Source organism: Hemicordylus capensis, chromosome 3 (assembly GCF_027244095.1).
Source record: "Hemicordylus capensis ecotype Gifberg chromosome 3, rHemCap1.1.pri, whole genome shotgun sequence".
NCBI classification, from domain to species: Eukaryota; Metazoa; Chordata; class Lepidosauria; order Squamata; family Cordylidae; genus Hemicordylus; species Hemicordylus capensis.
The window spans coordinates 105956727-105980219 of NC_069659.1; the positions used below are offsets into that span (position 1 = coordinate 105956727).

General features: G+C 44.0%; 1 protein-coding gene across 21 annotated transcripts in view; it reads left to right on the plus strand.

Annotated features, from left to right (window-relative positions):
• Positions 1-23493, plus strand: part of DMD (dystrophin) — a 1901967-nt gene that overhangs the window by 1842025 nt on the left and 36449 nt on the right. For 19 of the 21 annotated variants that reach the window (XM_053308495.1, XM_053308494.1, XM_053308505.1 and 16 more), the window contains 3 exons: positions 7888-7999; positions 12241-12377; positions 13065-13103. In XM_053308495.1, coding sequence (XP_053164470.1) covers positions 7888-7999; positions 12241-12377; positions 13065-13103 — 288 coding nt within the window. The remainder of the gene's footprint in view (positions 1-7887; positions 8000-12240; positions 12378-13064; positions 13104-23493) is intronic. The other 2 variants (XM_053308504.1, XM_053308496.1) reach the window with 1 other exon arrangement.

The window sequence follows — 23493 nt, forward strand, 5'->3', positions numbered from 1 at the left end:
GCAGTCAGAAGGTGGGCAACCACTTGGCTGATGGTGGCCAAGGCATCTATGGTTCCACAGGTACTCAAACTGTCAGCAAACCAGTACCAGAGACAACCACGTGGATCTCCTGACACTAATCTAAAAGCACATGGGTTGGCTAATGTATCTTTAAAAGTGCATCTAGCAGCACTCTCTTAAAAACATTCGGGCTGTGATGGGAAGACTCTCTTTTCGCACCCATAGTAAGGCTTTCCTGAAAGGCCTCATGACTTTGTATCTGCCTATTTGCACACCTGTTGAACTGTGAAGCATATTCTTGGTCCTTTCAACTTTAACCGAAGCCCCACTTGAACCAATGAGTTCTGCATCTATCAAGCTAGTGATAACAACTGCCTTATTGCTTGCCATAACTATGGCCAAACGCATTAGTGAATTGACCGCATTGCAGATTGGATCTGGTTCGAGATCTATTGATGCCCATAAGAATGGGGTTCTGCGCCTGCGCAGGAGCCGCACGGTAGCTATGCCTGAGCTCGTCGAAAAGCCCAAGCCACGCCCCCACGCTGCTGCGTGCTATATAAGGCGCGGCTGAGGTGTGTAGTCCCTCAGTTCTTTTCCGACCGCCTTGTGTCTTGGACCTGCAGTCTGTGCCTCTTCGTCATACAAAGTACCTCTTTTGTTCATCCTAACTATCCTTCTTGACTACGGACTGGAATTTCGGACTTCGTTGGCTCTGATTACGGAACGGCAGACGGTGATTCTCTGGCTCTGACTTGGACTGGTTTCGGTGACTTCTGGCGGACAAACGCGGAACGGCTTTGACCTTGATTATGGCTGACGGAAAGAAATCGTTCAAATGGTGCAAGGGTTGCAGGGCAAAATTGCCTTCCAAAGACCTCCATGACTTCTGCCTGTTGTGCCTTGGTGAGGAACATAACGTCTCCTCCTGTAAAATCTGTCTGTCCTTTTCAAAACAGACAAGGAAAAACCGGGCTCTTCGCCTCCGTGCGGTGATTTATGATGTTTTGAGCCCTTCAACGCCTGGCACACCTCAACCTTCGACATCTACTGCGCGCTCTACACCAGCGCAAAAGACGCCAAAACTTTCCTCGACATCGAACGCTCAGAAACCCTCTGAGGCGGTTCCCGCAAAAAAGGTGTTGACGTCAAAAAGCTCCTCGACCTCGGAGAGGCGCTCGAAGTCTGAACAGTCTTCAACGAGGAATTCCTCCTCCACCTCGAAGCCCTCCCATCATGCAAAAGAGCGTGACAAGGTTTCCAAGCATCGACACGGAGACCTCTCCACTCCAAGTGACACTAAACGTCGGAGAACCCAGGAGAGCCCACAAGATCATACACCGTCTCCTTCCACAGCTCAACCATTGATATCAGTGAGCGCTTTGAAACCTCCGACAGCGAACGACTCCACAACACAGACGTTAGACCCACATGTATTGCTTGCTCCCTTGACGCCGATAGTTATCGATGTCGATGCTCCGACACTCCAACCTCCTGTTGCGGGCACGTCAGCATCGATAGTAATCGACACCGAGCCGCCCTCAGGAACTGTCCTAGAATCTACATCAGCTCCGTTCGACACAGAGCAAGTTTCGAATCTTCCTCGTTCTTCACAGACTTCGATGCCGACAGCAAGGGCTCTCTCTCCAGCTCCAACGCCCTTAGCATCATCGGCCTCGCCACCGCAAGCTACGGTACTCGCACCATCAGCATTGCACACTCCGATCCTCTCGACGTCGACGCAAGTCACTCCTTGATATCGAGCGCCTATACCATCCTTCCAGGTGATTGATGCCGATGCTGAAGAATCTCTTCCAGCTGCAACTCGATCTCTCCTATCACTCTTAGACTTGACATCGAGTGGCCGCTCGACTTTCACTGGCTTCCCATCAGTTGGCATAGATGCTCAGGAAGTCACAGCTTCTTCGTCACGACTCCCTGCCCCGTCATCACCCACTCGCCTACACCCACAAACACCTTGGCATTCTTGTGGATACCGCCACCCTTCATTGGGAGCCTCTTCCCCAGCTGGCCCTTATAGAGATGAGAGTGACCTACCCTGGAGACCAGTTACACCTGCTCATCCCTTTCCAACCTTCAGGACGGTGGCCACTCAGACGTGCCACTCGACAGTGAACCAACGTGCCACACAGACTTCAGCAGTCCAGTTTGCGTCTGCTTCCACACAAACGACTCTGCTGACACTTCTGGCTACTTCTGCCACTCAAACCCTTCCTCACCACAGTGACGATGACCACCCGCCACCCGCCTCCCCTTCAGTGCATTACAGCTCCTCTGACTTTGAATCTGATCCAGAAGACGCTGGTTCTATTATGGAACCGCCAACAGACGTGGCACCGGTGACCTACATTTCACAAAACGACGAAATGAAAGCATACCACAAGCAGATTCGTGCCATGGCTGATGCTCTAGGCTTGGATATCCGCTCACAGTTGGCCACCATTGATGACCCGGTATATAATTTCATGTTAAAATCACAACCGACTGCCCCGGTTGCCGGTGATTATGAGAGCAGCAAAATGCGCTTGGGAGGTACTGCACACCTCTACCCCAACCTCAAAAAAGCTAGAAAACCTCTACAGAATTCAAGACAAAGACAATGGCTATTTACTTAAATACCCAGCACCTAATTCTTTGGTGATCGATTGTGCTGCGGCATCCAAATCTGGCAAGAGATACACAGTTCCTCCAGACAAGGAGGGCAGGAAACTAGACTTGTTAGGAAGAAAGGTCTACTCAACTTCGTGCCTTTCAATCAAGGTAGCAAACTATGCAGCCTGCACTGCTAAATATACGCATGGTCTCTGGGAACAATTAGAGAACGAATTAGACTGCCTCTCCTTTGAGGATTTTAAGACAAATTTCCGCCGTGCCCTGGAAAATTCAGGGGACTTGACACGCAGACAGCTCAGTATTGCCAAACATTTGGCTGAGAGCGAATCGCTGGCAATGTTTGCAGCGATAACGCTAAGAAGACATGCCTGGCTGAGATCTACAGGCCTCCAGATGGACATGAGGGACAAGATAGAGGGACTGCCCTTCGGTGGCACCGGTCTCTTCAGTGAAACGACTGATTCTACTATGGAGCAGCTTAAAAAATCAAAATTCACTGCTAAGACTTTTATCTCCCATCCCTCGACTTCTACATCGTCCTCTTCATACCGTAACAACTATGGCAAATTCCAGTCCTCATACAAAACTCAAGACAGACATGATTTTAGGAGGCCCTACTCCTCTTACCAGCGTCGCCAGTTCTATCAAAAGAAAAAGGCCCCTCAATCCCAGCGTCTGAAGCCGCAGGATGCCCAGAAGCGTCTTTGAAATTGTGGTTCGCCCATTGACACCTGTTCCCCTCCCATCTCCACACATCCCCCCCTTTCCCGCCAGTGGGGGTTCCTCCATCTGCCCTGACGGATCTCTCCATCCTTCCGTCCCAGCCCTTAATCAGGCTGGCAAGCCATGCCCCCGCGTGGCACAGTATAACATCGGACCGGTGGGTCCTGAAAAGCATAACCTCCGGCTATGCGATTGAATTCAGGACTCTTCCACGCTTTACAGGGATGAGACTCACTCCCGCCTCGGAGCGACTGCTTCAGGAATTGGGGGAGCTGCTAGAGAAAGGGGCTATTGCCCCGGTGTCATGGGCAGACAGGCGGACGGGGTTCTATTCACATTACTTTCAGATCCCCAAAAGAGATGGGTGTATCCACCCCATCATGGACCTCCGTCGCCTGAACAAATTCATCCACGTCAAAAAGTTCCGTATGATGGCATTGCAACAGATCCTCCCACTGCTCCAGGGGGAAAAGTGGCTTGCTTCACGACTTGGGTATCCAGATAAACTGGAAGAAATCTCAACTGGAACCAGCACCTGTGATTTCCTATATAGGGGCAATCCTGGACACGGTGCAACAAAGAGCATTCCTTCCGGCGGACAGATTCACCTGCATTCAGAATCTCGTCTCCCAGATCCAGGAGCAGCCTCTACAACCAGCCCGCGTGATTCAACATCTGTTGGGTCTAATGGCGTCCTGCAGTACGGTAATCTATTATGCAAGACTCAAGATGAGGAAACTTCAACTCTGGTTTCTATCAGTGTTTCATCCCATCAGAGACAGTCAAACGAAGCGCCTTCTGCTCCCGTCGGAAGTACTTCGATCGCTCATCTGGTGGACCAATCGCAGGAACTTACTCAAAGGGGTGTCCTTCAAAAGCCCCTCCCCTACAGTTTGGATGGCAACAGATGCCTCACTCCAAGGGTGGGGAGCCCATTGCGGCAACCACAAGATTCAAGGGAAGTGGTCCCCTCAACGAGCCAAACTACACATCAATTTCCTGGAGCTTCTGGCTGTTTTCTAGGCTTTGCAATCCTTCCTACCCATCCTTTATGGGAAAGTTGTCCAAATCCACCTCAACAACACAACGGCTCAAGCTTATATAAATCGCCGGGGGGGACAGTCTCCCGCAGCCTATGCACTCTCAGTGTGCAGATGTGGCATTGGTCTGTTCAGCACCATATTTACCCTTTAGCTGTACACAGCAAGGGTCTGGACAACACCCTGGTGGATGACCTCAGCAGAGTCTTCTTACAAGACCGTCAACACGAATGGGAAATCCGGACAGATGTGATAACTCCCTTCTTCAACCAATGGATGAGGCTTTCAGTGGACCTCTTTGCCTGTTCAGAAAATGCAAAATGCGACTGCTTCTGGTCGAGGGCGGGCCACGACAACTTTTCACTCGGGGATGCCTTTCAGTTGGATTGGTCCCTGGAAACACCTTACATGTTTCCCCCTCTGCCACTAATACCCAGAGTGGTAGCACGTCTTCTGTCCAACCCGACCAATGGCATCCTAGTGACTCCTTGGTGGCCAAGACAAACTTGGTTTCCTCAAGTACGCAGACTGGCGAAGAACTGCTACAAACACCTACCTTGCCGTCAAGATCTTCTCACTCAAGACGGAGGTCTCATTCTACATCCAGACGTCCACACCCTCCATCTAACTGTATATTCTGTATTCTGCTGAATCAGCGCGGGGATTCTGCGCGCCAGAACTACAAGCACAAGTGGGACCGTTTTAGGTCTTATGCACGCACCAAGGGATTCCTTCCTAAGCGGGCTTCAGTCCGTGAAGTTCTACAATACCTTACATCTTTGAAAGCGAGAGATCTTGCTAATGTGTCCCTGAAGGTCCATCTAGCTGCCTTGTCCTCATACCACCCGGGAAGTGATGGGAATACATTGTTTTCGTACCCACTGAGCAAAGCCTTCCTGAAAGGCCTGTCATGGGTATACCCTTTGATCAAGGCGCCAGTGGAGCCATGAAGCCTATCAGTTCTATCATCTCTGACTCAGGCTCCTTTTGAGCCCATTGCCACCTCTTCGCTGAGATTACTTTCTTGGAAGACAGCTTTCCTGATTGCTGTCACTACTGCTAGACGTGTAAGTGAACTAACAGCTCTCAGGGTAGACTCCCCTTATACGATATTTCATCCAGACAAGGTCCGTATGCGTCTTGACCCTGCGTTTTTGCCAAAAGTTGTATCTAACTTCCACTTAAACCAAGATATTATCTTACCTACCTTCTTCAAGAGCCTTACTTCAGCTCTGGAATGATCATTGCATGCTATGGATGTGCATCGTGCTCTCCTATACTATATGAACCAAACAAAATCTTTCAGACTGTCTACGCGACTGTTCGTATCCTATACAGGACCGAGTAAAGGTTCTCCTATCTCAAGACAAAGATTGTCCAGGTGGTTGGTGGAACTTATTCTACTGACTTATCATCTACAGGATAAATCAGCTCCTGAGGCCATTAAGGCCCACTCCATCAGGGCCCAGGCTTCCTCTGCTGCACACCTTTCTGGGGTCTCGTTCAGGGACATCTGTAAGGCTGCTACCTGGTCTTCAGAATCCCCTTTTGTGAAACACTACACCATAGACGTACGCTCTGCTGTGGAGGCTACCTTCGGGAGAAGTGTGTTGAAACAGGTGTTACTTTAGCTACTACTGCTTCCTCCTCCTAATGGAGCTTGCTAAACACCCATTCTTATGGGCATCGACGGATCTTGAACCAGATAGACAGGTTGCTTACCTGTAACTGATGATCTGGTAGAGATCCATCAATATCCATAAGACCCTCCCAACCTCCCCTCTGCAGTAGTGCTGCGTCTATGTGCGTACAGGTGTGTGGCCTTCTCCTCTTCGGTTCTTCTCTCTTCTGTCATGGATGAACTTACCTGCAAGATGATAATCGTCCTCCACGGCGGTCGTCCAAGAACTGAGGGACTACGCGCCTCAGCCACGCCTTATATAGCACGTAGCAGCATGGGGGCATGGCTTGGGCGCTTCGACGAGCTCAGGCATAGCTACTGTGCAGCTCCTGCGCAGGCGCAGAACCCCATTCTTATGGATATCGACGGATCTCTACCAGATCATCAGTTACAGGTAAGCAACCTGTCTTTCTCCATACACAAGAATCTATCCTAATAAAGTGCTAATGCATATGGACACGACCTTTTTACCCAAGGTAGTGTCCGACTTCCACCTCAACCTGGACGTTGTTCTCCCTATGTTCTTCAGGGATCCATCTATGCCTTTAGAATGTGCAATGTACTCCTTGGATGTGTGGAGGACACTTTTATATTACCTGGACCACACTAAGGATTTTAGGTCCACCAAGCATTGATTTGTGGCATACAAGGGCTCTGTAAGAGCCTCCTGCATTTCCAGGCAAAGAATGTCCAGATGGCTAGTTGAACTTATGCTGACCTTCAGTCACAGAACATGCAACCACTTGAAGCAATCAGGGCCCACTCTACCTGTGCCTACGCTTCTTCAGCTGCGCACCTATTGAGAGTAACCTTCGTGGACATCTGTAAAACTGCAACTTGGTCTACTGAGTTACCTTTCAGCAAGCATTACGCCATAGATGTGAGCTCTGCTGCTGAGGCAAGGTTCAGGAGAAGCGTTTTGAAGTGGGTGTTACTATAGCTACTTCTGCACCCGCCTCTATTGGGAGCTAACTAAACACCCATTCTTATGGATCTCAGCAGATCTCAATCCAGATAAACAGGTTGCTCACCTGTAACATGATCTGGCATCCATAAAACCCTCTTGAAGTCTGTGGAGTAAGTGTGGAGGCTGGGCTTAGTCGCCTCGACAAGCTGTGGTATTCTACCACAAGGGTCCTCCTCAGGTGTAGTACCCATTCTTATTCTTAACATCTTATGGGTGTTGACAGATCCCTACCAGATCACGTTACAGGTGAGCAACCTATTTTTATGACACATACTATTACCATCACTGGTTTATGTCCAGACTGAGTTACTTGTGAGTACTAGTAATGAAATTAATAGGATAAGTGAACTTGTTCTCCTAATTCCATTAGCACTGCTCATGAGTAACTTAATGTGGATGTAAGTCAATAGTCTGTGTCATAGCTATAACATTTAAGTATCCCTCCTGAACCTGTGATAAGGAGGCAATTGAGCTGCATCTGAATTGTTCATTGGTGAAGCAGGGAAGCGGGAGGGCTCTGAGTACCCCTTACAAACCTTAAAAATATCCCCAGTGGCTCATGTATCCCTGGTTGGGAACTACTGAGTCAGAGAATTTGAGTATCTTTTTCCAGGGTTCACAAAGACTTGTTCCTTGAAATGATGCAAGGGTAGTTATGATTCCCTTTCTCTCCAGTTTCTGGATATTTGCTAATAAATATTTGGTACTGATATATTGTATATTATTGTGCTTATTTTTAAACCTTTGCTCAATTAATTATTGTTAATATCAATTAACAATAATGATAGAGTTTTCCTGCTTTTCACCAAAAAGTTTTGAAATTTGTATTTCTTCCCCTCCAGGTACAGAAGTTTAAAGCACTTTAACTATGATATCTGCCAAAGCTGCTTCTTTTCTGGCCGAGTTGCAAAAGGTCATAAAATGCACTATCCAATGGTAGAATATTGTACACCGGTAAGTAACTCTTTCAATGTCTCCCAGTACAGATTTCTGTGGAGAAGGGAAAAGCTTCATTTGTTTTGTGTTAAGCTAATGGAGGATTGTATAGTGTACTTTTAATTTTTTATTGTAATTAAATCAGCTTTTATCTATTTGGTCTTGCAATACATAGTGAGAAATAACAGTGATAATTTAGAGCTGTACTAGTTATTCTTGATATGTCGCTATATCAAAACAGTTGTATGCTAATGAGCTCCATATTGAGTTCTAAATAATTGTCGTTTACAATAAGCCTACAATTTTTTCAAAACATACCTGTAGTGATGTGCACGGTCCGGAGAAGTCCGGACCGGCACCGAAGGGGGGCCTTGTTTTTAGGGCGGGGAGGGCTTGCTTAGCCCTCCCGCCTCCTTGCCCCCGCCAGCGCCCGTATTTCCTAGTATAGGGGCGCTGGAAACCAGCCGCCCCCCCCCCGCTGCCGCCGCCACGGCGAAAGAACTCCCAATGCCAGCCCTCCGTCCCTCCCAGCTAGCTGGCCGCCCGCCCGCCCTCCCGCCCGCTCGCTCACCGTTCACTGGATAGAAAACGAGAGGAGCTCCAGCACAGAGCTCCTCTCGTTTAGAAGGCCTCCCGCAGAATGGTGTTTTGCACGCGCGCGCAAGCGCGCGCCACAAAGCACGCCATTCGCCGGAGGCCCGGTCTACCCGCCGGGAAAGGGCCGGGTAGACCGGGTCTCCGATCGCTGGGTAGACCGGGCCTCCGATCGCCGGAGGCCCGGTCTACCCAGCAATCGGAGGCCCGGTCTACCCGGCCCTTTCCCGGCGGGTAGACCGGGCCTCCGGCGAACGGCGTGCTTTGCGGCGCGCGCATGCTCGCGCGCACAAAACACCATTCTGCAGGAGGCCTTCTAAACGAGAGGAGCTCTGTGCCGGAGCTCCTCTCGTTTTCTATCCAGTGAACGGTGAGCGAGCGGGCGGGAGGGCGGCCAGCTAGCTGGGAGGGACGGAGGGCTGGCATTGGGAGTTCTTTCGCCACAGCGGCGGTGGGGGGGCGGCGGCTGGTTTCCAGCGCCCCTATACTAGGAAATACGGGCGCTGGCGGGGGCAAGGAGGCGGGAGGGCTAAGCAAGCCCTCCCGCCCTTAAGGGCATACCCCCCACCCGGACCCGAACCAGGCAGGGCCGGACCGGTCCGGCAGTTCGGCCATTCTTTGGAATGGCCGCCGGACCGGTTCGGGCACACCACTACATACCTGCATTTTATTTGAATGAGAAAAATCAATACATACTATACGGATGTGAGTCATTTCCCCCATCCAGCTAGTTTTAAAATCTGGTCTACACATTACAGTACTTGCCTTTTAAAAAGGCCAAAAGTTCTCTAATTAGCTTAACTTATAGGGATATTTCTTAGCTGTAAGAATGTTTAAATAGGTTGTCTGGGGAAGTTAAGTTACCTTCTTGGATGCTTTTAATAGGAGAGTGTATGGTACCCACAGAGTGTACATGCTGCGGAAAACATGTTTGCTACTTGCATGTTATAGAAAAACCATAGCCCTGTTCACACAGTATGTTCAAGACACATACAATCTAAGTACAGCGTACATGCATTCATACATTATGTTCTACACATACAGTAATGTTCTTCCTATCTGTAGCCTGCTTTTGATGGGGCCTGTTCTGCTCACTTTTAAAATGAACACATGTGGAGTCATTCACACAGAAGGGTGTACCGGCACCTATACACATGTACTGTGTGATGCCTGAATAGGGCTCCATCACTTCTGCAAATTTCTATAATATGTGAAGCAGCCCATCATTACATTCAGAAAATATGAGCAGGCGGGGGGAGGAATTTTTCAATAGTCCCAGATAAAAAATTGTTTATTTGTGATAAATACTATCATTTGGTCCTAATTATCACAGAAATATGTCTCTCCCCCCCCCCACACACACTTTTGGAGAGGGGCTTAGTAGCGTGTGAACTCTATGTAATAATTTTAGAATGTCTTTGAACATCAAATTTGGAATAGAGGAGAGTTCTCACACACACACACACACACACACACACACACACACACCCCACACACACAGATTAGGTTGGTTACTGTTGCCATTTCTCCTATTCAGTAGTGTACAGCTTTGTTTCTTATATACTAGTTGAGGTGAGAGGTACCTTCTAAAGTGGTAATTCTCTTATATTTAGCAGGCGGAGAGCAACTGTCCCTATCCAACCCCAGCACAGCAGTGGTTGTTGCTGGTATCTATCTTATATTTCATTTTAGAATGTGAACCTTTTGGGGCTATGAAACAACAACAACAACCTCCTCCTCCTCCTCCTCATTATTATTCTGTGTAAACTGCTTTGAATACTTTTGTTGAAAAGCAGTCTATAAATATTTGTCATCGTAGTAATGAAGCTAATGAATAGATGGGAGAGCTGTGCTACAGAATCTGTTGATGTATGGGAGAGCCCTGCCATAGACAAGTTTAATTGATTTTTGGGTGCTGCCTAATTCTGTGAGTCTATACTTTCTCATATTTGACTTGAAACATTTCTTAATTGTTATGCCCTTCATGCAAACATATTATAGCACTGTTTAGATCCACTTTTATAGGATGTATGACCGATAAGTGAGGATTGGTGGTATGAATGAACTTTTAACCAAAGTTTTTTTCAAATGGTTTATTCTTCCCTGCTCTTTCTACCCAGGCTAGGATAATATCTGCATTGTGCATATCTGAGGGAGGGTGTAATGCAGGCATGTCCGAACAGCTATTCTCTCTTAGAAATTGAAAGAGAAAATTGTTAATCTTCAAAGTCTTAAAGTGCATTAGCACTTCTCTCTCATCTGTAATTGGAAGGGGTTGAATCGTATTAGACTGGCTATTGTTTCAACTTGCCTCTTCCTGGCAAAGAACACAATCTTCATTAAAGACTAATGTAATATATAGAATAGCATCCACTTCGCAGATGTAATATATAGAATAACATCCACTTTGTAAGAGACTTGTTTGTTTCTTTCCTGCTAACAGGACCAGTGAAAAATTAAGTTTTCTAGTCAAGATAAGCTGTATAGTGAGTTTGTTATAGACAGTGATGAGTATACAAATGTATGGCTGTGACAATTCAGAGGATCCTTCTCGTCCTGCTTTCTTTTTAATTTGCCTCTCACAGTGTCTCAGCAACCCCCTATTTTCTTTAAGAACAAGTCCCCATAGTTTGCAAAATGGACTTTTTGAACTCCACTTATAACACTGAACTATATACCTTATGCAGCAGGGGTAGGCAACATGTGGCCATGCAGATGTTGCTGAAGTACAACTCCCCTCACCCCCAGCCACAATTTATTACAGATGAGGATGATAAGAGCTGTAGTTCAGCATCTTCTGTTACCTACCCCTGGTATACAGGATAGTCTACAGGCTAGGCCAACTGGAATTTTGAGTTTTGAAATAATAAGTGGCTGATTATTGCAAAGGCACACTGAGCCTTTCTTACAACCTAATGGTGTTGGATTTCTGTTTTTCATATTTAAGCATAACAAATTGTGAGTTAAAATGTAGAACTGTAATATGATGTTAGCTGTTTCATGTTCATGAATGTCCTATGAAAATTCTATGACCAGTTCTGCTGATTCTGCAGATCATGATATATTTATTTATTTTATTATTTACTTATTTAACTTGTATACCGCCCAAACTTCTGTCTCTGGGCGGTTAACAACATAAAAACAATTAAAACGAATATAAAAGGTTAAAACAATTTAACAATTTAAAAATAGTATAAAATTAAAACAGTATAAAATTAAAACTACAAATTTAAAAAGCTGAAAAATCTTGGGTGAAGAGGTGGGTCTTCAGTTGTTTTTAAAAAAATAGTCAGGGATGGGGAGGATCGCATCTCAGCAGGGAGCGCATTCCACAATCTCAGGGCAGCAATCGAGAAGGCCCGTCTCCGTGTGGCCACCAGACGAGCTGGCAGTAACTGGAGAGGGACCTCCTCAAGTGACCTCAGTGGGCAGTGGGGCACATAATGAAGAAGGCGTTCTCTTAAATACCAGGGCCTAAGCCGTTTATATATAGCCAATACGGACATTGGTACTAAACCAAATTTTCATGAGCTTGTAATGCATGATGGCAAAGTGTTGCTTGTTTGCTGAAAAGAGGACAGGTGCCAGAAGGTCATTCAAATCTTTGGATGCCCATATCCTATGTTCTCATCTCCAGTAAAGCAGTATATTTTGTTATTTTTCAGACTACTTCCGGAGAAGATGTTCGTGACTTTGCCAAGGTTTTGAAAAACAAATTCCGAACAAAAAGATACTTTGCAAAGCACCCAAGAATGGGCTACTTGCCTGTACAAACAGTGTTGGAGGGAGACAACATGGAAACGTGAGTAAAGCAGATAAATAGTATCTCATTTGATACACTCTTTGATCCCCCCCCCAAGTTGGCACCTGCTCCCTTTATTACCAAACTGCATAAAGCTTCTTTCATTTCTTTCAGTTTTGTTTATTTGGGTTGAAACGAGAACACAAGCTGACGTTTCAATTGCCATTCCCGTTACTTTTCACACATGCTAACCCTCCAATAATTTAGACTTCAATTAGCAGAAGAAAAATGCCTGCTGTCTTATTGATGGCCTTGAAAGCCTTTAAAATGGATGGGTGTAATTTGAAAATGAGGAAACAGAAGATGGAATTCTGACAGCTTTTGTTGATAGTGGGGATTTTTAATCTCTTTCTATTTTAGTTTAAATTTACAGTTACCCATATTTTTTCTTGTAAAGATGTCCACAAAAAGATTTCATCTAAATCTATACCTGAGCCTTTCCTAACTCACCTTCTCTGCAAATTAGTTAAACCTGTTTTACTGGCGATTGCACTACAGCTTGTTTGCACTCTCTTCTCTCTCTCTCTCTGTTTTTTTCCGCCTTCACATTTTTGGCTGCTTTCCATGGACATTCATGTTGGTCTATTGGATTTTCCGGTTTTTGAATTTCTTTTTAACTTTCTGTAATTATTTTGCTGCTAAGTTTTTTCTGCCTCTCTCTTCACCTCCTCATTTTTTGTCTTGCAGTCCTGTTACTCTGATCAACTTCTGGCCAGTAGATTCTGCGTGAGTACTTTTGCTGAAGTGTGCTGCTATTGCTGCTGCTACCACTGCTGCTGTGTTCCCTCACTTTTTTGTCGTTTTATTTTAAAACAACATGTGTTCATGTTCCTCCTCCTTCCGCCCTGTCAAATGTTCTAAATAAAAACAAATATTTATTTCATACCAATAGAATGGCATATAAGCAGGATTTCATGACATGTATATACTACATGGTTGGTATTAGAAGTCATGGAACTTAATCACGCTCTCTCTCCCTTTGAAGGTTGCAGTCTATTTGGTTGCACAATCCTTCTCCTACATATAGAATTGTGCAGGTTAAATGATTGAATTTCTGCATAAAAATCAACACCTTTGGTTGATTTAAACATTTTGGGTGGGGGTTATTATTTGGGGGGGTTTATGGGTATTATGGAGGAGATCCAGACTGAGTTAGAGATGACAAAATCCCATTGGAATTAATGGGACTTAGTCTAGATCCTGCCCCTTATATTTAAAGCTGTTGTTTAATTTGTGTATACAATGGGTTGCAGCAAAGAGTTACATTAATGTTTAAATCTCTCTAGCTGAAATAAGTGGGACCCAAATGTTTCGTTTTGGCTGAATCATGCTGGAAGTTTCACTTTCAGGAGCAAATCCTATTATTTCTCAATGGGAACCCTTTAGTGAAGGGTTAGTAACATCAGACTGAATTTGGTTCGGTAATTGCAGATATGAATAGATATCCACTTAGATATGAATAATTATCCACCTGGCATCTGGTTCTAACATAGTAACTTTTAAGATTGCCCTTAATTAGTTGTTAATACTACTTAATTCACATGTCTGCTAAATGCTTGTGAAGAAGGAAGCCTAAATTAGTCTTTGAATACTACTAAAATGGTTCTGAGAAGTGTGGCCTCTACTCATTGTTTGCAATGAATAATTACTAAAATAAGCAGCACTAAAACTGCCTACAGAGGAACACTAATTCATGGTCTGCGAAATGCTTGACTAACAAGCAGAAGGTTGCCTGTTCAAATCCCCGCTGGTGCTATATCGGGCAGCAGCGATATATGAAGATGCTGAAAGGCATCATCTTATACTGCAAAGGAGGAGGCAATGGTAAACGCCTTCAGTAGACTACCAAAGAAAACCATAGGGCTCTGTGAGCACCAGGAGTCGAAACTGACTTGATGGCACACTTTACCTTATATGGAGCATAGACTTCTGAAGACTGAGGATAACAAGGAACTGACATGCTGCTCTTTCTTGCATGTATTTAAAGAAGGAATCTGTAGAATGAATCCTGGCTGCTGTGTCTGCAACCGGTTGGTCTACTACATTCTCACCAGCTAGAAAACAAATTACATTTTAAATAGATGATGTACTAGTATTTCTTTTAAATTACAACAAATAAATATTTGCTAGTGATGGTATGGCTTCACAATTGTTCATACAGTAAAAGAGAAAGTATATAATAGATAAGGAACCAAATAAATGATAGATTAACAAACAGGTGGATAGCAGCTAATCCTGCTTGTTCCATGAAGCCAGTTGAGACTTTTTACCTCATTGCAGTAAAATCTGTTGGTATCCTTCAGGTTCTATATGAGAGGTAGGAAAGATTGGATGGATACATGGACCAACACTTGAATAGTGATACTATGGACTGTACATTGCTTCTTCTCTTCTAGCCCAGTTCATGTTCTAATTTAAACAGAACAAATACATTTTAAAACTATGGACCAAATATTAATTTACAGTTAAGTGAATAGTCAAAGCTCATGAGAGCAGCCCTAAACATCTGTGTATGTAGCGAAGGAGCTGGACATTGGCATGATGCATACATGAATAAGGTTGTTTTTTGTATATGCATATTTAGTTACAAAAATTACACACATACTTATGGACTTATGCACACAAATTACATATATGGGGGGGGGGAGTCCACTATCTTCAGAAGTCTCAAACTAAAATACAGTGGCTTAATTTTGGATGTTAACAGCTGTGTTAATCAGTTTGACTGCTGTAGAATGATTTTGGTTGCAAGCATGTTAATATATGTTGGGAAACAGAGCCTTCTTAGGAATTCTTTACCTGGAGTTGATTCACCTGCATAGAAACCTAAATGACATTGCAATGCACATTATTCCCATTCATAAACCAAAGATAAAACTAAAGGGCCACTCACATCATACAAGATCATATTCAATATTTAGTGTGGACATTTTTACACCATAATGTGTGAGGCAGCTACATTACTTTAGATACAACAAAAAAGTAGCTGTGTTGTGTATTATGGGATGAGTGGAAGTACATTTTAATGTTTAAGGTCTACCAGCTGCTATGGTAAGGTGAACAGTTAGTACTGATGTAAATAAAGGTGCATGATGTGCACGAAACAGATGTGTGTTGTTTCAAGCTGGAAACAAAATTCAGACAACTGAAACGTTTCATCAAAACATCAGTCGACCCGGTTGTTTTGACAGAACAAAATTTGAAACATTTTGAGTGTTTCGGGCATAGAGAGCAATGGGGAAACTGGAAACACTCCTTTGCTCCCTATGGGTAGCTCCTAGGGACACCAAAGTGGATTGGGTAGTAGGGCGTGATGGGTGCTACCTACTGCCAAACCCACAAAACAATTGGGCAAGCAGGCAATTAACAGTTTTTTTAACCTTTTCCCCAAACCCCCATAGGATTTCAAGCCAGTGCCAGAAAACCAATCAGCAAAAGGAAAAGAGGCCTCCAAAATGGTGCTCGAAATGTTGAAACTTTTCAAATCAAAACCTTTCAAATTGAAACAGGGTTGTTTTGTTCCAAGCTCAGAACAGTCCCTTTATTTCAAGGGTATTTTGTTTTGAACTCAGAACACTCTGAATGGCCTGTTTCGAGTCAAAATGTTTCAACGTTGAAACATTTTGCACACTCCTAAAAGTGGTTCAAGTGAAGAGCGCTTCATTTCTTCAGAGATGGGAAGCAAAGGAGAAGAAATAAATGTGAGTTAACCTGCTCCTATGCCTTCAACATAGGCAGTGTCCAAAACCCTGAAGGAGGAAGTATCTTATTCAAACATTTTATTAATACAGCAATTATAGTCATGAATATTCCTGTTACTAAAATAATTAGCAGGATATACTGGAATCTTTCTGGACAGTTGGCTTCATGAAATCCTGTAGCATCTTGTAATCTTCTGTGCTTTCTCTGATACTATTGACAAACTGCTGTAATGGTTGCAGTTAGAACCTTTGGCAATGGTAGTGTATGAAGACCACAGAATGAAAGTCTAGTGAATTGAGCTGGAGTATGAAACAGCAAAAAATCCAAAAGCTAAAACCAAAAAATTCAAGCTTGGTTGTTACTGCTCTAGCCACAATATTAGTCTGATGCTAGGAAGACAAAAGAGCCATGTAACAGGGGAGGGGGAGGGGGATGGGATATAGGCTGGAATGTGTGGAGTGCTGTGGCAGACAAATCACAGTGTTTTCCTACAAAACAGGCAAAAGAGAAAGTGGGGGGCAGGTTTTAAACTGTTTTAAATGGTGCGATAGAAGACTGGAAGTGGGAACAAAAACTTTACTTAAATATTGTGCAACTTTTACCACAACTATACTCAAAAGGACTTATGTTCTAGGTTTCAGTTCTGTGCTGGTTTGCCTCAGAACTGCTTTTACCAGCAACCCACTCACGGAACAGCTGGATCGGGCATGTGATCTGTTAAATCCATTAGAATGGGTTCTGCACCTGTGCTAAAGCCTGTAGGTGTGGAGTACCACAGCTTCTCTCAGTGCTTTCATCCCACCCCACATGACCACGTGGCTATTTAAGGCGGGAGGAAGCGCCAGCACTTCAGTTCCTTTGCAACCACCATAGCAATCGGTCCCTTGGTCACTACTGCTCTTTGTTTTGATTCCTTACTTTTTCTGAGTTAGTTCTTTAAAAAAAAGAAGATTGATTTATCAGCTATTTTGACCTTTGGACTGTTTATAACCATGTTTTTTGGGTGTGTTTTATGGACAATGAGTTGAAAGATTGGACTGATATTTTGATTTGAAGTATGGAATGTGGACAACAACAATCGAGTTCTTAGAGAGATGGCTCAAGGGCTGAGGCTTTGTCCCAGTCTAAAGCTTCGACGCCCATATTTAAGTCTTCTCCTAAAACGCCGAAACGGCCTGGAGACAAGATGGTTGATGCATTGGAGTCCGCCAAGAAAAAGAAGAAAAGTCTGTCAACATTGAAGTCTACTTCATCACCAACTTGGGCACAAGGAAATTGTGTTTGTTTCAATATCGAGGCCGCCAACACTGACCACATTTATTACTGAAAGATTAACACCAAAGCAACCAACCTTAACTTCAGCATCAACATCGAGCATCCCTTCCTTGGCATCGACAAGTGCTGTCCTCGTGCACTTTTCAACATCAAAGGAACCTATGATGACAGCTTCCACATCGACACAAATTTTGCTGGCTTCATCCCTCTCAATACCGAGTCCATCGACGCTGAAAACACTATTCCTTCCAGTGCCTAGGTTGATGCTGATAATGAGGACAGTCTCCTTGTCCCCATTTTAATGCTATTGAAATCCCCTTGGAAGGCAAGACAGTTGGCCTCAACACTGAACATCCCAGTTTTAACTCCTTGATGCCGAACACCGGTTACTTTTGAGATTGAAGAAGATGACTCGCCTGAGGTAGAGGAGGTGAGTGATTTGGATTACAGTATGGCACAATCCTTGCTTTCTATGTTGGACTCCAATGCTACTACCCCATCAACCTTTAGGAGGTTTTCACCTTCGGAAGAGCCTGAAACATGTTCCATGCCTCTGGATACTGCCATTTCAATGTCAACTATTCAAAATGAACCAGTCCCCTATGCATTAACAGCAGCACAGTTGGCCACGTCAACTAGCTGGCACGCCTGCGGATTCTCTCACCACACTTCACCTGCTGTACATTCGGATATCTTCAGTCAGTCATCTCCAGGATTGGCGTATGACTATGCTGAAAACAGGTCATGGAGGTCTTCAGGGTTCCAGAAACAAAATCCTCTGACCAGAGCCTAGTCTCAAGCTATTAGTCTCAGTACACATATATAGTCTCAGTACACATGCTGGCTGGGGGGGGGGAGATGCCCCCATCTTTTTTACACCAAACAAAAGTGTAAAGGTAAGGACAATAGCTGCAGCCACGCAGACCCTGGCAGAATCTCCTCCCCCACAAAACCTGCACAGTTTACAAAACAGACCCAAACCAAGGAGAAGCAAGTCTTGTTTGCTGCTATCCAAACAGACCCTTGGGAGCCTGCAATTCCTAGGCCTCCAGCATCTCCCTCATGGGAGCAACAGCCACATTCCTCCCCAGCATCTTTGGGGAAGAGTCACCATGGTTCATCTGATTTTGAATCAGACACAGAATCTACCGACCCTGATGCTTCGCCTGATGTGGCAACACCTTCAAATTTATTTCACATGGAGGAAATGAAGGCTTATCATGTTCAATTCAGGGAGATGTCTACTGCACTGGGTCTTGATTTAAAATAACAGTTGTCTACAATTAATGACCCAGTATACAATGTTATAGCAAAGTCCTTGTCCACACAGCCTGTCACCTTGCCTCTTTTACCGGTATTTTCCAAGGCTACTCAATGCGCTTGGGAAGTTCCACATACTTCCACTCTGACCTCTAAAAGACTAGACAGCCTATATAGAGTGCAAGAACCCTATATAAACATCTACTAAAACATCCTGTACCAAACTCTCTCATGATAGATTGTGCTACTTTTTCTAGATCAGGTAGGCATTATATGACTCCTGCAGATAAAGAGGGAAGGAAGTTAGATGTGTTTGGCAGGAAGATATGTCCAACAGCTTGCTTATCGGTGAAAATAGCCAACTATTCGGCGTGCATGGCTAAGTATAATTATTGCCTTTGGGACACCTTAGGCCAAGATTTTGGACCAGAAGAGTTCAAGGCTTTGCAAAAGTCTGGACTTGACTCGACAGCAATTAAGTATCACAAAACACCTGGTGGAATCTGAATCTAGAGTCATGAATCTGAATCTAGAACATTACCTTGAGATGCCATGCTTGGCTTCATTCAACAGCTTTACAAATAGACATGAAAGATAAAATTGAAGGCCTCCCATTCGATGGGAAAGGTTTATTTTCGGAACAGGTGGATGCTACAATGGAGAAGCTTAAAAAATCAAAGTTCACTACAAAAACTTTTACTTCTACTTCTTCTTCCTCTTATGCGGCTGAATCCAAGCCTTACAACTGTCCATGTTCCAGTTATAGGCAGCAGGACCTCAGAGATTTTAGGAAATCCTACCAACCATTTCATAAGAAACACTATCCACCAAAGAACAAGCGTAATAAACAGGTGGGCCAGCGTAAACAGGTGGGTCAGCGTAATAAACAGGTGGGCCCAGAAACAGCACCTTTTAAGGTCAGCAACAGCCCATCACATCATATGCCCTCAAGGGACTCATTGCAAACATCAGCCTCCAATACCATAGTACTGACTATGACTGCCTGCAACATCTATCATGCTCAAACAACACCTTCAGCCAACAACAACATCAGATTGGTAAGCCATGCCCAAGCATGGCACCACATACCATCAGATCGGTGGGTGTGGAACATTGTCTCTTCAGGCTATGCTATAGAGTTCAAGGCAAGACCAACTTTCAGAGGACTGCGTTTTACAAAAGCAACTCTTGCCCTATGAAAGGAGGTGCAGGATCTGCTGGAGAAGAAAGTGGTTGTCCCGGTGCAATGGGCACAGAGGTCGGAAGGATTCTACCCCTGCTACTTTCAAATCCCCAAAAGGTATGGAGGGATACGGCCAATAATGGACCTGAGACATCTGAACAAATTTGTCCATGTGAAGAAGCATTGAATAACAACATTGCATCAGGCCTTCAGATCAGAAGTATTTAAGATTCATGGTGGGGACCTTGATTTACCAATATCAGGTACTGCCGTTTGACCTCTGCTCTGCCCCCTGTGTTTTCACAAAGTGCATGGCAGTGGTGGTGGCACACTGCCGAACCAAGGGGCTGGTAATTTACCCTTAGCTAGACGGCTGGCTCCTGGCTTCAAACAACAGAGCAGGGTTACTTTCTCAGATACATTACTTATTTCGCTTCTCCAGGACCTCGGGATAGAGGTCAAGTGAAAGAAATCTCATCTAAAGCCCATGACATCGATCTCCTACATAGGGGCTATTCAGGATAACCAGATGGGATGAGCCTACTTACCACAAGAAATGTTCCAGGCCATCGTGGCTCTTGTACATCAGTTTTAGTCAGTCCAGTGCAGTGTGCAAGGCAGATTCAACACCTCCTGGGCCTTATGGCCTCCTGCAAGATGACGGTTTGGCATACGCACCTGAAGATGAGAAAATGGGTTCATATCCATCTTTCATCTGAATATAGACAGCCCTCAGAAGTGGTTAGAGTTCTCACAGCAAATCCTCCGGTCATTAGGTTGGTGAACTCATGCAGAGAATCTACTACTAGGAGTCCCATTTCAACCACAGTCTCCTTCAGTATGAGTGACAATGGATGCCTCACAGATCCCTGGGGGTGGGGGCATTGCAATGGCAGTGTGGCCCAGGGACAGTGCAGTTGCCAACAAAGCCATCTCCATATAAATTTCCTGGAACTCTTGACAGTATTTCAGGTCATGAAGCCTTTATACCAGTGTTCAGAGGGAGAAATGTACAGTTACAATTGGACAACTAAACAGACAAGGGGGGGCTCTGTGCACATTGAGGCTCTGTACACGTTGAGTGTACAAAATATGGCACTGGTGCAACAAAAATAGCATCACCCCTTTGGCCCATAAAAAGGACGGAGGATGTCCTGGCAGATGATCTGAGTCATTCATTTTCCAGGGAAGAGTAGCACGAGTAGGAACTGAACAAGTACTTGCTTCCAATAATCAGAGCATAGGGGTTCCCAAAAATAGACAGTTCTCAATGCCAAGTGCAAAATGTTCAGCACAAGAGCAGGCCACAACCCACAATCATTGGGGGACACATTCTAGACGGACTGGTCTCAACACCTATTGTCCATGTATACTTCTCTATCACTTGTAGGAAGAGTGGTGGTGCGTCTTCTGGCCTGTCAAGCCACATGCATCCTTGTCACTCCAAGGTGGCCATGGCAACTATGGTTTCTGCATCTACTCAAACTGTCCAACCGCACATACAGGAGGCTTCCTCAGTGCCAAGATATTTTGTCACGAGACAACGGTCAAGTTTTTAAGTAATATCAGCCCTGTTTCACAACACTGCAGGCATTATTTTAGATGCCTGGGATGGTGCAGGCAGTTCGGAACTGCCTGCATTGCCTGCACAACATCAGTGGATGTTCTTTGTTCTTAGCTACTATTTTGTGATTTTTTTAAAAAAAATCGTGCTGATGTTTTCTTTTACTGCTATAAACTATGTTGTGAATCACCTTGAATTCTGTTTAAAGAAATGCAGGGTATAAATCTTTTAAAATAAAAATAATACATATACTACTGATGAGCCTTTCTACAGCAGCACAACCTAATTCTGTACAGCAGGAGTGTCTGACATAATTATTGTTTTTTTTCATCTGTAATACTTCCAGCAGGTGGTTTATTGGGGTTAGTAACTGCTTGAGTACTATTTCATGGATCGACATCTTGTAAAACTCAACATCTTGACCAATTACTATTTTAATGGTGGTGTCAGCATTGCCCTGTTAAGTGATCATCCTAGAAATCTTTGTAGGTCAGGCTTGTTCTTTTGAATAGGCATTTCAATCATGACTTCAATTTTAGTTGCATCAGATATACTTTGAAATAATCTGTGGTTAGGATTTGTCCTAAGGATTTTATTTCTGACATGGCATACTTGCATTTACTTAATTTACTTTAAAATTCCGTTCTCAACACTTCTGTAACTTACTTCAGCCTCTTATTATATTCTTGTTTTTCTGGTATTTGCCTAAACCTGGATATTATCCTTGTGACACATGACATCATGAAGATCCTCAAATGTCTGATGGATCAGCCCTTGGCATACCTTTGACTCAGAAGGGATACCAAATAGAAATCCTGTAAATCCATAACTGCCAAAAGGTGTACTGAATAGATATGGCCTGGACCTTTTGTCTTCCAGTAAAATTTGCCACTCTGATCACAGACTGTAAATACTTCTGCTCCCTATGTACTGATCACTTTTTCTACAGTAGGAGATTGAAAATACTCTTTTAAAATGGTTTTGTTCTTATTTATTGGATCCAAAAATATTATCTCATCTCCGCTAGTCTTGTCCATAACTATTGAACTTGTATGCCCTGTAAGTGGCTGAACCTTGACTCTAATCTTCAATTTTTCATATGAACTTGATGTATTTTGAACTCTACTTTAAAAAACTGTAATCTTCTAATGTATATGAAATACAAGTGGTACCTCTCGATTTGTTTCATGGATTTGTTTTCATTGCTTCAGTAAGCAACCTAGGCCTTGAAACACATTTTGTAATCTACATCAGTATCCTATTGGTCTTTGGGATTGGTTCCTATTAAATTTGCTCTTGGTACCAAATTTAAACTAGTCATGGTCTATAGACCTTGTGCATGAAATTGATTACCTGCAATTCCAGCTGAGCTGCCTTGCAGTTAAAATTATATGTACCAGATTATTTGTATTTGAATAATGTAGAATTAGTTCAGTTTGCAGTGGTTTGTCAGGTTTTTTGTTTTGTACACAGTGCATTAGTTTGAGTCCCTGTGTCGATTTTAAAATTCACTGTTCTGTGATCTTTTATGAGGAGATAAACATACCATTCATCTTCCAGAACTGAAGAATTCAGTGTGGTAAGAAAGAAATAATGCAGACTTTCATCTGTTTCTGCTCGGGTAAACAGTCATCTTCCTTGAGATCTTCTTCCCCAATGTTTATACATTGTAGCAAAATGGTGACTTGACCACATTTTCTGCATTCATTTCTTTTGTTGTTGTTGCACACTTCAGTCCCCAGTGGAATCATTCTATAAAATTTGCAGTAGCAAACATGACATGATGTAACAAGAAAAACTGAAAGTAATCAGTGAAACAAAAAACAGACCGGCTGAAGCCTATGGGAAGGTTGGTGTTTGAAGGAAATGTTATGTTATGGCTGATGCAGTTCTTTGCCACTTCTTTGGATTGTATAATGCTAGGGTTTCCGTTCCTCTAGGGTTGGATGACTTTTCACTTTTTAGAAGTACTTTTGTACTGCAGGGCATCCTTTTTGTTTTTCTCCTGCCTCCAGTCATTTTCTGTGCTCCTCATATATCCACTGCACACTCTGGGCTAAATCAGCCTCTACTAATAATCTAGTAATCTGACTTTGACAAACACTGTAAAAAAATTAATTAAAATGATTCAC